At 45.4% G+C, this 14,658-nt stretch overlaps 1 protein-coding gene across 1 annotated transcript; it reads right to left on the bottom strand.

Annotated features, from left to right (window-relative positions):
* Positions 1-3,737: 3,737 nt before the first annotated feature.
* Positions 3,738-14,354, bottom strand: LOC144151840 (cytochrome P450 4V2-like). Its single transcript, XM_077683007.1, has 11 exons — positions 13,800-14,354; positions 12,621-12,733; positions 11,935-12,020; positions 10,258-10,445; positions 9,842-9,911; positions 9,624-9,750; positions 8,730-8,882; positions 7,949-8,122; positions 6,535-6,601; positions 5,560-5,736; positions 3,738-4,146 (listed from the first exon to the last, which is right to left on the bottom strand). Exons 1-11 carry the CDS (start codon positions 14,035-14,037, stop codon positions 3,974-3,976), a joined length of 1,566 nt encoding a protein of 521 aa, XP_077539133.1. The 5' UTR covers positions 14,038-14,354; the 3' UTR covers positions 3,738-3,973.
* Between the last annotated feature and the right edge of the window lie 304 nt (positions 14,355-14,658).

The raw sequence follows: 14,658 nt of genomic DNA, 5'->3' as shown, positions 1-14,658 counted from the left end.
CTTGGCTAATGTGATAGTAGCGCCGCCCCCCCCCCCCCCCCCCCCCGTCGCCGCCTCCTCCTCCCTCTCTTGGAGCTCTATGTTAGCTGTCCCCAAATTTAAAAAAAAAAGTGCGATATGGGATTAATGCGTGAGATTTTGTTTTGCAGCCCACAGAACACAAGCTACGGACATTTCTTGGCGAACGCAAGCTAAAGCCATTTATCGGAGAACCGAAAACCTCATCTCCCTAAACGGCGGGGCAACGCTGCGATCATGTAGAAGCTTAATTAGCATGGCTACGCCCTCCTCGTCTCTCTCCAGTAAGCGCTCTTTGCGGCGAGATGCTTGTCCTTGTCAATTGTGCTGCTCGAGTTACACAGGACTAGTGAGGCTGTCATTCTGTGCCGCTGTTCGACACTGCTTGCGTGTGCGCACACGTTTTTCCCTCTTTTTTATCAGTAAATCCGCGCGTGGCGAAAGAACTAGGGTTGCTCGAAAACAGTTTGCACATGAAATAGTAAACATAGCCTTTGGATTCCGTATACATTAACCAGTATCGGACGTATGCTTCGCTATTTACATCCTTGCGGGCATAAAAAATGAGGTAACCATATAGCTGCAGAGTTTCGTACTGTCTTTAGGAAGACGGTAAAGAGATCGGCCCGATTCTGAAAATGCAACGGCTCTTATCGAGGAGGTCGCCCCAAACGTTGTCATTAATAACGTTCAGCCACCTGACTGGGTCAATCTGGAGAATATCGGGGCCTTCCTCCTGCTGCTGGGGTTCTGTACTTGCTCGGCGTGACAAGAACAAACCAGCTGATCCGTCCTCTCGAGGAACGCTTTGTGTGTGGGAATATTACCCGGAGTCGAACTACCACGAAACAAGCCAGTGGGCTCTGGGTGTCGTTTGCTGGAGCTCGTCAGCAGCAGGAGGCTGATCGGAGAAGTTTAGCGTCAGTTGATCGGAGGCAGCAGTAGCATGGATGTTGCTCACTCAGGAACATGACAGAACTGAGTTGACGTCGGTTGCCCACAGGTGGAAACAGATGAGGTGGGCGTCCTCTGCTCATAGTCCGGGAAATCAGGAGTGAACTCTTGCTGCTCACCATGAATCGTAGTGATGGAACCGATAAATCCTCCACAGGAGGACCGTCAGCATTATCGGGATTTTCAAACCAACTCGCAGTGGAGCAATCATGCCGCTTCGTGGAAGCTGCACTCAGTAGATACTTTGTCATCTTTGGTAGCTTTTTCTCGCGCTCTTCTCTTTGTAACTTTGCTTTTCGTTTTGTCACACCTCTTTGATGCTTTACATCGGTGCTTCATTTCCTGCTGACACCCTGGAGAGACGACAGCTTCAAAGTCATCTGATTAGAGTAGATATATTGCGTCTTCTACTGACTTCACATGTTATGTACATAATGTTTTAAACACTTCCTAACAGAAAGAAATAATACTGTCCTCTTCAATCGTGATGCCAAATTTTCCTTCAGCCCTAAAGTGCTATTGCTCGACCTGAATATGTCCAGTCCGGGTCCAATTGCGCCAATCACCGTCTGCGCACCCGTATTTGCCATTGTGTCCGTTCGACACTTTTCACCGCGCCTTTTACACCATACCCTCTCTCACGTAAGTCCTGTGGTTCACGATGTCTGGCGCCAACGTGTCGGGGGAACGCGGCTCAGGGTCCGAGCTGACATTGTCAAAGCGCTCCGGCTGTTAATATGAATGGCTTGCCAATAAAAAAAAAACCAATGTCGTAGCATTTAGTTGTTTCCACGAAATAGCATGGCGTCTCCTCCCGTAATGAAACTGGTGGCTGTGGCAGTTTACTGCCATCGCCTTCCGTCCGTGTCGTCCTTGCGGTTTTTTTTTTCTTTTTCGAGACGCCTTTTACGGGCACAACTGACACACCGCCTCTGCTTTGGGCTTCTCGACTTTCGAGCACCGGCGCTGCCGACGGAAACAGCCGTTAGAAGCATTGGCTGAACGATGGAGTCGGGTGCTACTGAGTGCCGCCGTGGCCACCCGCTGCTACTTCAATGGCTTTTCCGAGCCGCAGTTCCCGCAATAGTCGTCGTCTGCGTATGTCCAGCATGGGGAACGGTCCTGCTGATGGCTGCCCAACGCCTAGCAGCCAGGGATTAGCCAAGTTGACGAACCACATGTTGAAGTGGAGTTCTGCGGAGACTAAAAGCAGCGGCTGAGCACCGCTGCAAATCTTGGTTGCTTTGTTTCGGCCTATTTATGTGTCTCCTCGGCTGTCTGCGAGTTTGGGTGCATGTTGCTGGGCCGTAACGCTCCGCTGTTCACGCCATGGTTCAGGACCACATGAAACCGGCGTCGTTTTCATGCCCGCACGCTGCGGCTAACCCATATATTTCCTTAAGCGAATTCTCCGACACCTCGCGATTGCCGCACGGGCCGCACCGTCTAAAACAAACAAACCAACGGCACAAGACACGTGTCGCTTTCTGGAAGCTGAACTGAAGCTGAAGCTTTCTGGTTAGGAAAAAAGAGGCCCCGTAGAAGCTTCGGGCAATGAGCCGCGACTCCCCGCTGCTTTTCTTTTTTGAGGAGGGGGGGGGGGGGGGGGAGGAGTTCAGTCGGCCCAGTGACTTCAGCTTTAGGAATAAATTGCGGAGCTAACCAATGGCTGATGGCTTGAACGAGGTTACATTATAGGCGGGGGCTCCGTCCCCTCGTTCTGGTTTTCTCACCTAACACGTGTAGATCGAAGTGCCATTATCTATGCTCCCATACATTAGGCAAGTAAAGAAGATGGGCCCCTCCCCCTGCCCTGGGAGACGGGGCTCTGGGCTGCAGCCTCCTTAGCCCCCCTTAATCCAGCCCTGGTTTGCGTCTGTTCGCGTCGCGACTCCCAACGCGTTACCGCCGAAAACACGAGGAGTTCCCTCGGTTTCTGCTGCGTTGTCGCTTGAGGTTTCGGGTTTTCGCTCTCCGTCGCCGCATAGGCTGTATAAAACCACACAGGAGCCCTTGAAGACAGTCTTCTATCAAGTTACGCACTCAAATAAATGGTATTTTGTCTTTTTCCTCCATTGTAAGCCTACTTCATTCACCGCCTTGAAGCAAGATATTTGCATTCACCTGGGCGTATTGGCGCTTCTCTTTTGTCAGGGCTACGGATAAGACAAACAAATTATCTTGGTCCCTTCGAGTTTGTCTTAACGGGAGTTCACTGTACTTCATTAAATTGAATCACTTAGATGGTTATCGCTTCAAGGGTGTCATGAGCGCTCTACAGGTGCTCATTTGAAAATTTCGAAGCGCTCTATATTTCAATGCCTATTCCTTTTTTTGTCTAACCGCAATACGAAACTGATATCAATTGTAGTTCACACAGCCGTGGAAAGAGTATTGCCTTCAAACCGTGGCGTGCTTTCTTTAATTTGTTAAGTATTACTAGTAGTTGTTAACATATGTGCTCTCTTCAACATGTGTGCCATACGCCAGAGCTGCATCACCATGTATGTCAGAAAGTCGTAACCAGTCGTGATAATTCGACGAAGAATTTTCACCAAGTATCACCAATGTCACGCAAGTTACTATCCTATTCTTTCCAACAAAAATACCCTGAAAATAATATAAAGATTACATGTGTGGGTCATTGTTAGGTTCACTTAAAGGGAGAAGAAAATATTTTTTTACCTGTTTATTGGCGCGAGTACGCGTCATGGTTTATTACGTACGCAGCAAAAATTGCCATAACAAGAAACATGAAACAGCAGTGCATTTTCTAGGAAGGCTTTCAGCATTCTTTATTCAATAAAATTAATATATGTATTATACATATGTACAGAGGTAGTGAACTTCCCATTCATGGATCATTACAAGCATTCAGTCTGCACTATGAAGACGCCAACGGGCGGGAGGTAATGTTGGCATCGAGGACTGTAGTTGTGGTGATGATGGCCATGCATACCGCTAGGAAAACAGTAGAATTCTACGTTGAAGCTTGCTGCGTTTACGTGAATGTGTGGTCCCTGGGGATGAGCTTTATGTGCAGCCCCTGTACAGGCCTCAACACGAGCTCAAGAGACAACTGAAGGTCCTCATTTCGGATTTTCGATTGCACTTGGAACCGTCTCAGTATCTGTGCCAGCAGGATCTTGTCTTCTCGCTGGGCAAATTTTTGACCTGCAGGCCGGCGGAAGACAAAGGAAAGAAGAAAGTACCTTGCATTATCGTCTCGTATATCGTTTAACCAAAAGCACGGATCTGTAACACGAAAATACTGGCACACTACACACATGACGGGGGAAAATTCCAGTCCCGTCATCCTCGGTTATCCAGAAAAGAAGCCACCACCAAAGGCAACATACGAATGTCTATCCTAATAAAACTTGCTGTTAGGTGAGACAGTTCATATTAATTTGAAAAAAGGACGCAAAAATAGACGCATGACAAACGAAGAATAGACAGGACGAGCGCTGGTCCTGTCTATTTTTCACGTGTCGTGTGTCTATTTTTGCGGTCTTTTTCAAAGACTGCCTATTCCCCCGGCCCCCTCAACTGGGCTAGCTACCTCCTCAATTTCCCCTGCCCCTCAATTTCTTTCCCATGCCCGGCACCCTGTCCTACCAGGTCGGGAGGGCCGAGAAATCTCATACCTACCCCCATACCCTCCCTCTCTTATCAGTAGTGGGTGGCTCATATGCAACAATTGAAAAAGAAGTTTGCTGAAACAAAGAAGTGGCGTTAGAGTGCCAGCGCACTAGAATACAATTCTGAAAGTTTCTGTAGCTTTTGTCTTTCTTTCTCTGTGCAATCAGTCTTCGTTCATGAAGCAAAAACAGTAGTTCAACAAAATACATCGATGAGTTTGTGGAAAGCGTCCAGGGAAAGCGACAGTTACCTTGATTTCTTCCACGATGGCATCGTAAGCACGAAATGGAGCAAAAATTTAAATAAATGTGATTATGAACATTAAACTTCCGAGTGTTGGTAATCAAGCAGAAAAAGTGGGGTTTGTGTAAACTTGAAAATTGGAATGTGCCCACTTGATGATTAGCAAGGAGCCTTCGCTTTACAGATGTAAGCGAAATATCGACATTTCTACGTTCAAGTTCTTATTTCTCCCTTCATGCTACGCATATTGCTCACGGTGAATATTTCCTCACTCAGTATACCTAAAAGCGCCAGTGGTTATGGGGATCACGACATCTCTTTAGGCTTGAAGGTTGCTTTCTGGCTTCTCTTGCGTGTGACGTGATGCGGTTAAGTGTAGTTTTCTTCACCCATGGCGTCCTTACATTAAGCGGCAAACATACCCGCAAACACAAGGCGCAGCTCCATTTTATATAGTACTGAGCATCGCATTCTTCCTGGCCACGCATAAAAAGTAATGGGGAATCTTAGTATTGAAGCCCAGTGCATTGTTGAACTGACCTTCGGAACCCTTGACTTACTGGTGAGTTCCCACGGGCACCCTAATTCCGCATGCAGCAGTCTTCACAGCATGTTACAGCTTGTAGGAACAGATGGTAAGAAAGGAGCGACGATTTTTCACACAGAATTAGGAAGTCGTGTAAATCCCATCTAGGGACTTACCGATGCAGTTCCTAGCACCACCGGCAAATGGTATGTAGAGGTAGGGGTGGCGGTTGTTATCCGCTTGGAGGAACCTCTCTGGTAGGAATTCGTTCGGCTTTGGAAAAAATCTTGGGTGTCGGTGCATGAAGTATATAAATATGATTGACACGGTTCCATTAGGAATGACTTGTTTTCCTGGAAAGACGAGACGGAGAAGCTGACATGACCAATCTGTCAACAAACGCTCTCAAATCGCAAAGCTTGCTGGCCAGGTCCGAAAAGCAACAACTTAATATAGAGAAAACACCCTGCCAAAACTTTTCCGGTAATGGGCAATCATCGTTGCAACAAAAAAACCGAAGACATTTTTCAATTCGTGGGCTCGTCAGCGTGCTTTGGCAGAGCTTCATTTACCCGTTGGTAAGAAAACAATTCATAAACAAAGATACCAAGGGTTTCCGCGACAGCATAATGTAACGAACCTTAAATTCTGTGCTGCAGCCGGATGCTTATGACAAAACTTCTCACCAACGTGCACTAGAGCGTACGAAGTCTCCCGGCGTAAAGAGTGTTGTAATGACCTCAGGCGACGAAATGAGAAGCACAACGTTTTTTTCTATGTTACAGTTTTCTATAAAATTTCATCCTTTGCAACTTATCGCCGCGCTTGTCATTTGTTACTGCGGGTATGACGACGCCGCTCAGTGTGTAAAAGTACGCAACTAATCTTATACCCTGTATTCAGACGTGCCAAAAGCGCCTAAGCGATAGATCGGCTTTCGTCAAGATATTTAGTAGTTCTTTATGCTCCTTTCGTGTCCTTGAGAACTCACATGGGAGACCTAAAGTTCCCTTTTTTATGGCCACATTCGCTGATGATAGCCCGTCTCCATTGTCGTGGGTTACATTTGGCTTTGGGCACTGTTGTAAAAGCTGCGGCTTGCTGAGCTGAATTAAATTAAACGCACACTGAAACAATGTTTGTGAGCTTACCAATGGTGATCTCTTCTCCGAGCTTTCTTGCAATTGCAGGAATTGGGGGATACAGTCGAAGGGTTTCCTGCATTTACACAATAAACCAACAGTGAGTGATCATGAGATCTTTCCCTGGTATCCGATCAGATTAACTTCTTATAAGACGATTTATTTATTAAACCGAAGCTTTCTTGGTCTCACTGATGGTAGCGTCGTAATCAAAACGCGCTGCAGCAGAGACAAGTTTACACAACAGGAGGACGCATGATGATGACGATTATTATGACGAAAACAGGAATAACAAACGTTTCCCTAGGGTCGGAATTGAACCTGCGTTCCTTACGTTATGAAGCCAAGGTCTTTTCGATTGCGCCATTCCGACACTGTTTTTTTTTTTATTGTTGCATCATTTCGACACGGTCGGAGCAATGTGAATTTTGGACTTTGTCTTTCCCCCTGCTACTCGAACTTCGGAATAATTCCAATTTAAACGAATCAATAGCAACCGCCCGATTGCTCGGTTTCGCCCAGAGAAAGCCGCGTTTCAACCATCTTTCTCGTTGGATGAATAAGGGTTTGATTTTTGTTTGCTGTTTTAAACCCCATCGGCTTTAATTGCAAGCAGCTAAGGGACAAAGTACAGAGCCGAGAAAACAGCCTTTGTTATGTGGGGAGTGCCGAGAAAACCGTGCACGCCTCCGTTTAGGGACGACGACGGTTGAACGCGAAGCTTTCTCGTGACAGATTCTGTGGTTGTCTGAATTTGGACTAAGTTTAGACCACGTCGAAAGGGAGGAATCGAATAGACGCCGACTTCATAACACGAGGGACCCAGGTTCGATTCCAGCCACAGTTGTGTTTCTTCTTTCTTTCACTTCACCCAGGATAATTCACCATCATCGTCAGAGAAAGTTGGCTTTCCTGCAGGGCGTTTTCACGTTACAGACGCCGTTAGTGAAAAAACTAAAGCTTTGCTTTAATAGTTACCAAATTAAGGGTCAACTCGAGATTTAAATCTTATATTTCCTTGGCAGAAGCTTCCCGATTAAGGTTTACTAACGGGGCTAAAAAGCTGGTTTTACCAGGCAAATAGCTTGCGCTGTTGTGGAAAAAATATGCGAGCCATAAGTAGCACTATTGAAACTAACCCCTTTCGTCAAAAATCACCTCAAAGCAAGATTGAAACCTTCAATGCTGTTCAAACAGATGGCAGCGTATTTACCTTATAAAACTAAACAAACGCATTTTTGTAGACGGCCCTGCCGAACGCAAACCTCAGTCAAGCACACCACACCCTTGACTCTATCTGAACTTTACAAATTTACTTTAAATCAGCCAGAGCAATTTTTTAAAAACCCTTCTGGGTAAAATCTCATTGCTATAGAAGTCCACAACAGTAATTACTTCTGGTCGTTGCTAGGCAGTAACGCACCTTGACAACGCAGTCTAAATACTTCAGCTTCTTGATGTCTTCTACAGTCACAGGCCTTTGTCTATCGGATCCAAAGACGGAATCCAGTTCCTCGTGCACTTTAGCCTGAGCCTCAGGGTGGTTTCCCAGAAGATGAAGGGCGAACGAAGCTGCCATGGCAGTCGTGTCGAAGCCCTGCAACGTATAATGACCAGTTGGTTGGAGCGAAAGCACATTTGTTCAAACTAGCAAGCTTAAAAAAAAGTTCCAATTGCACAAGCTGCTGAAATGCCTAGTGTATCATTTACTGGGAGCTAGCCTGGAAACCCGGCAAAACATTTTCATTACACAAAATGTCTTGACCTGGTTAAGAGCTTCGGTGGCAGTATTGTTTAAAGCTTTATTAACCGCAATCTGCTCTCACCCAAGCAAACGAGTCTTTGCTTAGAGCGCGTCAATAAGTGCACATTTCCACAAGATAGCTTACCAGCTTCGATGCATACTGGTGTGGCCAGAGAGGTTATTATGCGTTATAAATATTTAGTATTCATTGATCTATAATCAGATTAGTATTTTTATTAGGAATGCTTGCCCTTTCCCCTTTTAGAAGCAAAACATCACGTAGTTGCCATCCTACAAGACATGCGCTGGTATCTGCTTATGGCTGCTGGAAGTGTTGCAAAAACGGAAAACTTAGACACAAAATGAACGAGGTTCTTACTTAGATGGGCGCACAGGATTTTAATCAAACTTCCGCTGCTTAGTGCATCTTTGCGCGCTTAGGAGCGGTTGGTTTGCTCACCCCGATCATGAAAGTGTTGACCTCTTCCCTGATTTCGTCCTCCGTGAAGACTCCTTCTTCCATATGCATACGAAGGAGAATGTCCATGAAACTCTTCTTTCTCTCAACGTCTGCCCCTTCGACCTTGTAAGTCTTCTTCCGCGTGCTCAAGATCTAAAAAGAAGCGAAAGCGCAATGATCATTCCCGTGCAACGTTTCCGTTTCATTACTATGGCACTCGGGAAGGTTTTTATCCTGTTTTTATCCAGTGCCCGTGACAAAAAATAAACGTCCCCAGGCCGGTCCTTGACATCATTTGCATTTGTAACTCACCCTATATATTGCAATGCATGAATTATAATAAATGAGGTGTATTTTCTTTGATACACTGCTTAAGGACGCCAATATTACTAATCCTTTAAATTAAACCTTCTTTTTATTAACAACGGCAGCATTCACTTTTAAATTCAATGAGCGCCTTCCCAGTAGTATAAGTCAATTGAATTCATTCTAATTCCGCTACGTGAACCCTATTTATGGAAGGGCACATTCTATCTCATAATGGTCCCGTCTTTTGTCTGAGGCTGCCGATTAATGGGGTCATGTAAACAAATTTTGAACTATTTGTGCCATGCTCTTGGTTCTGCTACTGAGCGTTTCCTTGCTTCCGAAGCAATGGTCAGTAATGAAGCTGATTCGGAGTACAAGGAAGCTCATTCTGCATAATTAATGCTAACTCTGGTGCTCCTGATCAAGCCGCGTTGATTCAAAACTGCATTGCTAGCGAAATCGAAGCAAAACCATTCCGTTGAAAATTGTACTGATATTGGTGGCTATTTTTCTTCGTAATCCTGAAATTGGCGTTTTTCGTGCCTTAGTAACATAAAAAATGTCTGGCCCATCATTGGTACTTACATCTCTCGTGTACTTCTTTATCAGCTCCACCTTTTCGTAGAACCGGCGGCCATCCTGAGTGAACTTGTAAATGAGCTCGGGCCAGTGGTGTATGTTCATCATTCTTGTGATGATAGCGGTAGCGATCCTGAAAACCCCGTGGTTCCGTGTTAGCGCAAAGCTAAGACACGGCGACACCTCAAACGCCGCACGTCAACCAAAAATAGACAAAAACTTACTCGTCATTGACTTGCAAAAAGCCTGCCTTTTCAACCCCTCCTTCGTCGAGTTGAATTCCCATGGCCGTTTCTGGGAAAGTAAGAAATATTTGTTTAGGCTATGAAAATCATAGGGAACGGCGCAATCGGCTCCTTAATAAAGGAAGCCTGAAGAACACAAATGATTTTCTGGCATGAAAAAAAAATCGCTACTTTTTAATGTCTCCTCGCACGCACATCTTGATGCAATCACGGCGAAGAGACAGCTGTGAAATATGTCTTCCGTTTCAAGTGTAGGACACGAAAATAGGAAGCAAAAAAAAAAAAAGCGCGATGCGCTGCTTATTCAAGGGAGCCAAAAGCGGGACGGCCCGTCGGGGGGGTCTGGCGACACCGTGAGATGACAGGCAGCAGGCGAGTCAGGGAGAAGTGCTTACCGAAGAGAATGCCGAATGTCGCAAGTCTCATGATGGGCACCACGTCAAAGAAATCATCTCCCAGGGCAGCCATCTTGTCACCGAGCAGGGTTGCTTTACTGTTCATAACGGGAACGTACTCGTCGAGGATGCGAAAGTGGAACGCTGGCGTGAGTACTTTTCTGCGCTGCTTCCAGACTGTCTTGTCGCTGCAAGTGAAAATCGCATGACGACTCTCAGGTTTGGCGACGCAGGAAAGTCGTAGCTGCATTTTGAAATTGATTGCGCCTCCATAAAAAAACACTACGTCTTTTTCTCAAATATCATGTCAGCTCAAATATAGGTTTTTAGAATTCATATCTTATTTACTGCTTCTCTTGCTTCATGCGATCTCCTTTCTAACTAATTTTAATCTAAGTACGTGTAAAGCTCCTTATCTCTTATTTACCTTTGACTGATTCCCCGTCTAGTTCCTCTAATTCGTCGACTCTGGTTACTTCAGATCCGTGTATCCGTATAATTCAATATTACCGTATTCTTTCGTGCTGTTCGCGTGTACGTAGCTAGTGAATTTGCCCAAAATGCCATATAATTTTAAATTATTAATATAATGTAAAATCAGCTGCAGAAAAACATGGGGAATCTTGTGTTTTTTACATATTTGCTTCCCATTGGCTGCTGTGAACGGAACACGAAAGTTGTTTCGGTATGTGCAAGATTGCATAAAATATAAGTGAGGGGTCCGTGCGCTACGATCTGGCAAGTACGTGTATTAGTGCTATTGCCCTCCAGAATGAGTGCATGAAAATACCAAAAACTTGGGTGAGAAACTATTGCGTATTATCCAGATGCAATTTTATTTTTATCAATTATTGACAGTGAAATGACATGCTAGCGAGGATTCTCAAAGAAATATAATCCGGCGCAGGGGTCAAGTCAATCCCACGGACTTCTCCTTGCGATTAAAATAGTAAGTCACTGTAGATCGCTAACATTTAACTGTCGCGTGTGTCGAAGAAGTATAAACGTATAGAAAACAACAGGGTGCACGAAGTGCGACTAAGGCAACTAATGTGTCAACTTCTCATAGAATCAAACAGCTAGCAACCAACACCGAGAGAAAAGGCCGGTTTCAGTAGTCGTTACACCACCATCAAGACCGCTTCACCACCGTACAGCATTCTTGCCACCAAGAATGCTAGTTTGAGATGGGTACAACTGGTTTTTAAATTTAAATTACAATCTCCACGACAGCAAAAATGCGTGAGGTTACACTAATTGCCGTATCCTGACAACTACTATGAGGGTGACTTTACCACCAAAACACAAATACTCGGCAAAGTACGCTAGTTTAAGTTACATTTTTGTAGCAAAGGATAAAAAATCTGGACATGATATATTTTTTGCCGTTCATTGATAAGGATATCAAAATTCATACACAAACGAGGAAATTTACTAATACAATATAAATGCTTCAGGACCTACACGCAGACTAAACCCAGTACGCTATGTAATTTCTGATGCCGTGGAGAAATAGAAATGCCAACTAATGCTGAGGTGTAATGACTGACGGCACACCCATAGTAACAAAGATTTTATACGGTAAATAAAGCTATCACAGAACCAAAACGGCTTGAGAAATTGTGGCAAGCTCTCTTAGCTCGACGTTCATTGAACAAAGTAGGAAGTACATCTTACCTTGTTAGTAGGCCATTGCCAATCCAGCTCTTCATCATGACGTAGAGAAATGACTTGTTTACGTTCTCGGTGTTTGAGAGCACCCGCTACAAAAAAGAGACCCCTGTTTTAACAATGAGAAGTTCAATGGATATTCATTTACATGTGCTCATCCAGGTTTTTCCTTGGCAGTGTCGTGTTTTGTTCCTTTCTGCATTACGATTAATCTTTCTCAACGACGAAAGGCACGCCTAAAGTACTGGGAACCAAGATAATGACAACTTCGAAAAGCATACTCCTGTAGAAATAATGTCTTTTTAACACCAACGACTTTGGGCTGTTTCAACGGAGCAGTAAAAAAACCGCCACGTGCCAGCTACATTTGTTGAATGGGTGGAGAGAAGTAGAGGCGAGAAGACCTAAATGGGTTGTAAATGGGTACTCAAACATGACCTGTGGCAAGCATTAAGCGTAGCAGTTTGCTTGTACCACGCCTAATAAAAATTTCCTGTCGGACAGACGAAGCACCATGAATGCCATAGCATTTGTGCGAGCCATTCTGCAAGAACAGAGGGAAACTAAAGGACAGACGCTTGTTAGCCCGCCCTCTCTTCTTTTGCAGGTGTTCGCGAAGTTGTCGACATTAATTAGGTGTTAAAGCCACAATTTAGAACTGCCATCTCGGGAACAGTCGCATTAAGACTTACCTCGACGGTGTGCGGGGTAATCGCAATTAGGAATGCCTTTGGTCCGTAGAAGGCAATGGTGAAGTCATTATCAATAACTTCATGGAAGATGTTCTGAAAATAGTTGAATAATCCTAGAATGCAAAGAAAAGGCGTGTGCTCCGTCAGTAGTGCAAATACAAGTAGGATGTTTGATGGCTGACGAGTATGCTAGAGCGCAAAGCATTAAACACAAGTTCTGAATTTTGTTTGAAGGTAGGACAAGCACCGTAGGCTGGTGGTGGCGACAACTGTTTCAGTACGCACATTAAATGCAGCAACACAGAAAAGCTGTCATTGCATTTATGCATCCATTTGCCACCTTTATGTTGGTCCAGCAGTCCATCTAGACAATGGAATTATTGTGCAGATTTTTGGCGGGGAAATACACTGCCTAAAAAAGTAGAAAACTCTACTTGCAATTTTCTGAATAAAACGAAAATGGTACCAATATGGATGACAGGGATATAAGTATAGTGGTGTTTTTTTGTGGCAAATACCGGATTAAAATACTAAAAATGAACTACCAAACCAGCGCACGCAAAAAACTTCGTGTACGCTCCTTTGGAAATTCACATCTAGCAACATGGCAATGAGAAATTTTGAACAGGAAATACATCGCGACAAATTCAAGGTACTACGCATTACTGATGCATGGTAAACACAGGTTCGAAATACTTGCGGTTAGTCGTGGGCGCAGGAGGGCAACACAACAAAAGTATAGACGACAGATTGGTGAAGCCCGTTGTCGTCGTTTGTCGTCTTTACTCTCGTTGCGTTGTTTCTTTTCTGATCATCCTAAGCGCAACTAATTCACGTGATCATGCATCAACTAACCGCACTTGTAGCTACATTCCACAAACAATGAGTCCACTTTTGTTAGAGTGACAGCCAAAGCATTCTTTCATATCCACTTCCTTGCCTTTGCTGTCTGTTCAGTGTATGAGGCTATTCACGTTGGCAAAGTTCGCGGAATTGCCAGTGAAGACAAAACAGCTCAGGTCCACTTACGAGTGGCAAGATAGGTGAGAGACCGCCATCACGATAAAAAAAGTGTCACTTCTTAATGATGCTCAAATACAACTTCGATACAAAATATTAACAAAATCGTAGGGGGTGGCTCATCACGTACAAACTCAGTAATAGGCGTAAGGAACTCACTGGCTGGAACTGGTAGCGACAAATCCATGGCGGCGACTTGGTGCCACATGTCCAGGATTAGCGAGAAGGGAAACCGCTCCTTGGGTTGCGGTGCGTTCCGTAGGAGAATCCACACACGAATCATGTGGACCAGCTGCCGGGCAATGTAGTAGGCTAAGGATATCGCTGCTACCGAAGCCAAGGTAGATAAAATTTTGCTCGACACAAGGGGCTTGTACACTGGCGGAATAGGCTCCATGATATCGCTTTGCAGCGAGCGTTCAGAACAGTTGGACAGGGGGAGAACGATGGCGCTATATTAAACGCAGCGTTGTGCGCGCGATGCTTACGCCTCCGTCATTGGGGTGAAATGACCGTTTCGCCCCTCTCGATATAAACTCAACTGAGTGATCGTGTACGCTTCGCGGCCTTTTATGCTCTTATCCTGTTTTGACGTGCGTGCTACCAACACCAGTGGGAGAGGAGGCACGCGTGAATCGATCGCACAAACGCCATTCGCAGTCTCCATCGGTGACAAGCGCCACCGCTTACCCCCTCGAAAACGAAAGGAAAAGTCGGAAGAGCCGTTAAACGGTGGCGGCAGGAGCCGCTGCAATCACGGCCGCTACGTGCGCGCGCGCGGCTCGTGTTTCTCACCTGGAATAGTCTGGCGGCCTTGGGTGCTTGCGTATGCTGCACCTCGCTCGAATCTTGTTGCCCTCACCCGCTTTTCGGCCACTCCGAGGCCGACCCCTTCGTACGCACTCTTCAGTTGTAGCCGGCACGGGCGCTGACTGGACACGGCGCACGTGCAGCCCCAAGAATTGCGTAAGCGCCCCTCCGCCATATAGTGCGTCACTTGCCACACGTCCGACACGCG

The sequence above is a fragment of the Haemaphysalis longicornis genome, unplaced genomic scaffold (assembly GCF_048455015.1).
Source record: "Haemaphysalis longicornis isolate Haplotype H1 unplaced genomic scaffold, Haemaphysalis longicornis Haplotype H1 scaffold_1, whole genome shotgun sequence".
Classification (NCBI taxonomy): domain Eukaryota; kingdom Metazoa; phylum Arthropoda; class Arachnida; order Ixodida; family Ixodidae; genus Haemaphysalis; species Haemaphysalis longicornis.
This window is presented reverse-complemented; position numbering and strand designations above follow the sequence as displayed.